Source organism: Otolemur garnettii, unplaced genomic scaffold (assembly GCF_000181295.1).
Source record: "Otolemur garnettii isolate 467f Iridium unplaced genomic scaffold, OtoGar3 scaffold00149, whole genome shotgun sequence".
Classification (NCBI taxonomy): Eukaryota; Metazoa; Chordata; class Mammalia; order Primates; family Galagidae; genus Otolemur; species Otolemur garnettii.
Window position 1 is genome coordinate 2,466,388 of NW_003852544.1, and position 6,300 is coordinate 2,472,687.

General features: G+C 47.7%; 1 protein-coding gene across 2 annotated transcripts in view; it reads left to right on the forward strand.

Annotated features, from left to right (window-relative positions):
• Positions 1–48: 48 nt before the first annotated feature.
• Positions 49–6,300, forward strand: part of IRF4 (interferon regulatory factor 4) — a 12,920-nt gene continuing 6,668 nt past the window's right edge. Inside the window, exons 1-5 of one of the 2 annotated variants that reach the window (XM_003799341.3) lie at positions 49–274; positions 1,462–1,648; positions 2,436–2,524; positions 3,146–3,290; positions 4,803–4,910. In XM_003799341.3, coding sequence (XP_003799389.1) covers positions 59–274; positions 1,462–1,648; positions 2,436–2,524; positions 3,146–3,290; positions 4,803–4,910 — 745 coding nt within the window. In that variant the 5' untranslated portion in view covers positions 49–58. The remainder of the gene's footprint in view (positions 275–1,461; positions 1,649–2,435; positions 2,525–3,145; positions 3,291–4,802; positions 4,911–6,300) is intronic. The other variant, XM_012811081.2, reaches the window with a different exon arrangement.

Genomic DNA, 6,300 nt, shown 5'->3' on the forward strand with positions numbered 1-6,300 from the left:
GAGCGACTGCGGGACGAGCACCTGGGCGCGCGCTAGGGCGGCCGGCGGCACGCGGGGCATGAACCTGGAAGGTGGTGGCCGAGGCGGAGAGTTCGGCATGAGCGCGGTGAGCTGCGGCAACGGGAAACTCCGCCAGTGGCTAATCGACCAGATCGACAGCGGCAAGTACCCGGGGTTGGTGTGGGAGAACGAGGAGAAGAGCATCTTCCGCATCCCCTGGAAGCACGCGGGCAAGCAGGACTACAACCGCGAGGAGGACGCCGCTCTCTTCAAGGTCTGTGCGCGCCAGCCAGGAGCCCGCGGGCGGGCTGGCGGGGGAGGGCCCCAGGAAGCCCGGCTGCTCCGGTCCGGGCCCCAGGTCCACATGGGGGACCGCACGGACCGAGTGGACAGGGGTGAGCCCTGCGGGACAGGCGGACGCGAACATCAGGTGGAGATGCGGGGTGGGGGGTGTGGGGGGTGACGGGCGGTCTCAGGTAGTTGCGCAAACCGGGAACCGGGTCCCAATCCTGAGCGCGTGGCTTGAGCAGGGAAATCCCTGAAAGATGGGCTTGGGAGGGGGCAGTGGAAGGCCTGAGGCTCTGGGTTGTTTCTCTGTGGGTTCCTGTTTCCAAACCTGTCTCTGGATCCCTCTCTGCCTCCTTGGTCAGTGTGTGTCCCTCTCTTTCTGGGTGCATCTGTGGGTATGCTCAAAGCTGTCTGTCTGTTTCTCTGTCTCTCACAGTGCCTGCCCATCTTTTGTCTCTCAGTTTGGTTGTTTTCCTCGGAGTCTGTCTCTCTGGTTGATTTGTTTGGGGTTCGGTCCCTCCACCCTCCTCCTAGCTCTCTTTGGGTATTTCCATGTTCCTTGCCCTCTCTCTCTGTATCTCTGTTTCTCTTTCCAAGTCTCTGTCTCATTCGAACATCTCTCTGGAGCTTTCTTTCTCCCTTACCGTGTGTGTGTGTGTGTGTGTGTGTGTGACAGAGAGAGAGAGAGAGAGAGTTTGTTTTCCCCTAGAGCATTTGCCCAGTGAACTGTGCCTTAGGGCCCAGCCCCCACCTGTGGCCAGAGCAGGGGAAGGGGACTTCCTCAGGGAATTTGCTCTCAGAATATCTCAGCTTATGTGACTGTCCAGATGTCCTCTGTGGGTGTCTGCTCACACCACAGCTCTGTCCCTAGTCCCAGGCAAATGCACTTCAGTCCTTGGGTGGGGAGAGCCCATTGGGGAAACCTCCGCATCTCATCCCACCTTTCAGAAATACCCACAAAACATTTGCTTGTACTCAGCAATGACAGGGTCCAAGGTGAAAAATATTTTGCCTACTATACCCACCTGGAGTCTTTCTGTCTTGCATTTTAAGCAAACAATATAAATCTGAAGCACCTAAACACCATTCTTTCTTTTAGAAATACAATCCCCAGAATCTTTTTAAAAAGATCTGTATTTTTGACTTTTTGTTCTCTTCATTCTTCCCCACCAGGCTTGGGCACTATTTAAAGGAAAGTTCCGAGAAGGAATTGATAAGCCAGACCCTCCTACCTGGAAGACGCGTTTAAGATGTGCTTTGAACAAGAGCAACGACTTTGAGGAATTGGTGGAGAGGAGCCAGCTGGACATCTCAGACCCATACAAAGTGTACAGGATTGTTCCTGAGGGAGCCAAAAAAGGTGGGGGTTCTCCTGAATTGGGGTCACAGAACAGAGGCAGGCAGATACATGGAGTGCCTTAATTTTATTCTGAAGGTCACTTTCTATTTTTTCCTTTTAATTGCCTGCTGCCTGCTGCCTTATGCTCAGGCCCAGCAAGCTGCCTGCCCAAGTTGCTTGGGTCATAAGTTGACATTCTCGTATTGTTGCTGTGAGATAATTTCTCATACACTAAGCCTCAGTGTGTGTGTGTTTGTGTGTATGTGTGTGTGCATTGAGGGTATGTTTTTCAGTTAGTCAGTTCTAGTAATATATGGGCTAAATTTTTAAAAAAGAAAAAGCTGGAAAATTCAAAACTTTACTTATCTAATAATCTTTGGTGAGTAACCAACTTGTGAAAGGGAAGGGAAGAATTTGCCCATATATTGTTACTGTGATAATAAGAGTGCTGACTTTTAGCATGTAATATGGTCATTGGGTGCTTATTAAAATTCAAATCAGTAGAGCCCAGGAATCTGCATTTTAAACAATCCTACAGGTGACCTTGCTGGGGGGGGGGCATCCAAGGCACATTTAAACAGTTTTCACTTTATTTCTGTACTTGTCCTATATAAGTCAGACCTTGTAGAAAAAAAAAATGGCATGAATAAGTAACTGCCCAGAGGAGTTGCTGAAAATGCCTTATTTGTCCACACAGTGTTATGCATCCTAAGAATTAAAGCCTCAGGTATTTTTCCAAGATTTGACATTTAGTTAAGTCAGTTCCTTTTTTCTCTCTGTGCCATTTCCCTTTTCCTCAATCACACAGGAGCAAAGCAGCTCACCCTGGAGGACCCACAGATGACCATGAACCATCCCTATACCATGGCAGCACCTTATACCCCACTCCCAGCCCAGGTACAGTAGAGGGGGCAGTACTGGACCTCCGGAGGTGAGGCTGCGTTTATTGTGAGACCACGCGAATCAGTTACCCCACATAGTGGGAAAACACAGCAGAACTTGATCTTTGCTGGACTTGCCTAACTACACGAATGTCCTGCTTCCCGCATGGCATTGCTGCTGGTGTTTTCAAGTAGAGCAGGGATGGGTGTGTCTGCCTGTGGGAATACACTTCTGATTCTCAAATCTTCTGGGAAACAGACCTTTTGTGGAAGTGGAAGATTTGGAAGTAATGCTTTATCATGTGAGACCACAGGGCAGCTGATCTTTGCAGTCTGTCCTGATGTGAATGACAGCTCTGTTTTATCCACTTTGGTGGGTAAAAGAAGGCAGATTTCCCCACAGTACTTTTGGTGCCAGATTCAGCCATATGACGAAGCTTTACATAAAGCATTACAACAGTATCTCCATTGTGCTTTTGGATAGTCTGTGGCTAGCTTCCACTCAGGGTGATGAACGATTGGGATGATTTGGCCACCAGCCTAGTAAGGAATTCCCTGAGGAGCTGAGGGGGATATAAAAGCACCCCCTTTCCCAATGCCAATGCTTTTTATCTCAGCTTCTCCCATGTTCCTTTAGCAGGTTCATAACTATGTGATGCCACCCCTCGACCGAAGCTGGAGGGATTATGTCCCTGATCAGCCACATCCAGAAATCCCGTATCAATGTCCCATGCCATTTGGACCCCGCAGCCACCACTGGCAAGGCCCAGCTTGTGAAAATGGTAAGGAAGACACTGGGGCATGAAACAGAAGAGTTTATTTGGCCATGGGCTGCAGGGAATTCTGGTCTGTCCTCAGGAAGGCCTCACGTATAGGACAGGGGTGAGGATGGGGAAGTCCCAGAGCACATTTAGTCTCAGGATACATGCTGGGCACTACCCTAGGTGGAGTCTTATTTAAACATCACAGAGATCATTCCAGGTGCCAAAAGTGGCCCCATTTTTCTTTAATAGAGAAGATTCCAGAAGCTCATAGATTGTAAGTAGGGACACAGGGAGATTATTGAGCTAGTATTTCTCTTAAGCGGTGGTGTGTTTGTTGTCATTGTCAGTGATATTAGAGGTGATAAAGGGAAGGGAATGGATAAAATGAAAAACACATAAAATGTCCCCATAGGTACCGAGCTACTGAGTCCCAGACAAACTCGCTCATTTGGGATTTAATGTGGTCCTGGGCCCATAGGAGTGCCCCCCCCAACATCAAAATGAGCTTGCTCAGCAGAAGTGCTGCTAGGTGCAGGTGAAATTGCACAAGATGTGCTGAATACAGCCAAACTCAAGCTTTCAAGACTTGGGGTTAGTCATTTAAATAGAAGTCCTGACTAAGTTCAACACTCTGATCCTTTCGGATGTTGTAGGAGCATTTGCTCCTTCACAGCTTGGCCAGTTTGCCTTTGTTTCCAGTCATGTTTAGGTCATCTTGGGCTTTTGGTAGTGAAAAAGGTGTGCCATTATTTATGTTTGTATTGAGTGGAATGTTTGCAAAAAAGCTCAGAATTTGACTATGTTGGCTTTTCAAGAGTTATTTGCAGCCAAGGTTGGTTTCCCATATCATAGTGGAGGAATCAGCTACCATTAAACCAGCTTCTGAAATTCAGACCTCTGTCCAGTGCATCAGCTCTGTTGAATGAACAGCCATAGTAAAGAGACAGTGTTGAGAACTGTGCAAAAAGATGGATTAGGCAGACATTTTTGAAACATAGGTGATACTAAATGAAATGCCAGCACAATAAGGTTTTCTTTCACTTATTCTTTCTCTATTCATGATTAATGCAACACCATCTCCAGGAAACATGGTTGAGTTTCCCCCAAACCCAGAAGTAGCAAGCCACACAAACATGGACTAAACAATTTGTTGGTTTTAAATGGGCTCTTTGGTGTCAGCACTCACATGGACCTGAGGTCTCAGCTCTGCTATGGACTTGTTATGTGAACAGGGGCAAATCACTTCAGCTCTCTGAGCCTCAGTTTCCTTGTTTATCAATTGTGGAGAGAGAGCTCCGAGTTTCCTCCCAAAGCTGTGCAATGGCTCCTTTCCCTTTCAACCCTGTTTTTTCCAATTGAACTTGGGCTTGTCATTACCTTATAAGAGTGTGCCCTGCCAGCTGCTTATGCCAGGGGGAAAGTGAGTGGGGCTCCAGCCCCTTCCTTCCCAGCTTAGTACACACCCCAGGCAGCCTCTCAGTACATCAACTCTCTGTTTAGACATCATCTGATTTTTATTTGCAAATGCAGGTTGCCAGGTGACAGGAACCTTTTATGCTTGTGCCCCACCTGAGTCCCAGGCTCCTGGAATCCCCACAGAGCCAAGCATAAGGTCTGCCGAAGCCTTGGCGCTCTCAGGTGAGTGCAGCATCTGATTCTGGAGGCGCCTGCAGGAGGCCAGCCTCTGCTGCCGCTCCCCGTCATCTTTGGGTACATGGGAATTTAGACACTCACTCTGCTCCCCCTGGGGTCAGGAGTAGGTGATGGGTGTCCTGTGTCCAGCCTAGGTGGTCACCTGGTCACTGCAGTGAATAAAGAGCACCATTAGAAAACTGAGCAGTGAGAAGCCAGCTTATGCCTATGATGACAGGTCCCCACTGCTGGTTCGGTTCAAATGGAGTCCTTTTAAATTCTCCATTGGCACCTCCCAGAATTGCCAGGAATGTGAAAATACTCCAGTTTCCTTTACCAAGGGCCCTCCTTCAGCCAACATTTTTGTAGCGTAGAATAATTTCTGAGGAAAGCATAAGGGGACGGGGAGGGGGGAGGTATGTGGGATCACAGTGTATGGCACACCTCTTGGGGGTGGGACACAACTATAAGAGGGACTTTACCTAACAAAAACAATCAGTGTACCTAATGCTTTGCACTCTCAATGACTCCTAAACAATTTTTTTAAAAAGCCTATGGGCTTCTCATTTTGCGAAGCTGATCATCTTTCCATGTTTGGCCACAGATAGGTCCTCCTAACCTGCTTCCTAGGGACATTAATTCTGGTCCCTGTCTCTATAATGTTGGTGTGCCTACAAGTAATGAACATTTTGGTCTCCTTCTGAACTTCAGTATAGCTTTCAAATAAATCTGATTTTTAAAGTTCCATTTCTGGAAAAAATAATTTTACCTTCCAGCTCCTTCCAGTCCTGAAGCCCCTAATGAGGCTGGTGCCTTTCTTCTGAGGCGCCCTTGAATAATGGAGGACACCCTTTGGGAGGAGGGGCTTCTGAGTAGGAAAGCTTGGGTTTGTTTTTAGAAACTTTCAAACCCTTTCCTTGAGTACCTAAGACTTGCGTGGGTGCCTGATGAGTAGAAATAAACAGCTATTTATATCTCTGTGACCTTGTGATTTCTGATGACATTAAATGAAATGAAACTGCCCCGCAAGTCACCTCTAATGGCCAACACCCACTCTTCTTGGGGTGTGCCGTTTGGCTCGTGCTCAGCTGGTGTGTCGAAGTGGAGGATTGAGATGTGATGTGGGTGAAGTCTCAAAACCCACCATTGAGGAATAAGAGGCTTCTGTGGGTTTCTTGTTTGGGTATGCATGATACAGATTAAGTATCAACCTTGAGCACGTTTCTCAGAGAGCCATGATGCCTGTTCATTTTAAGTCTCGTGCAGGACCTATGGGTAGCTGTCTCCTGTCCTGGTTGCCCTCTTGCAGTTTAGGAGGCTTTGCAAACCTCACATTGTTCTTTGAGCCTGTAGGTGTTATTTTAAAGACGTTTCTGAAATCAGCAGAATTTTTTTT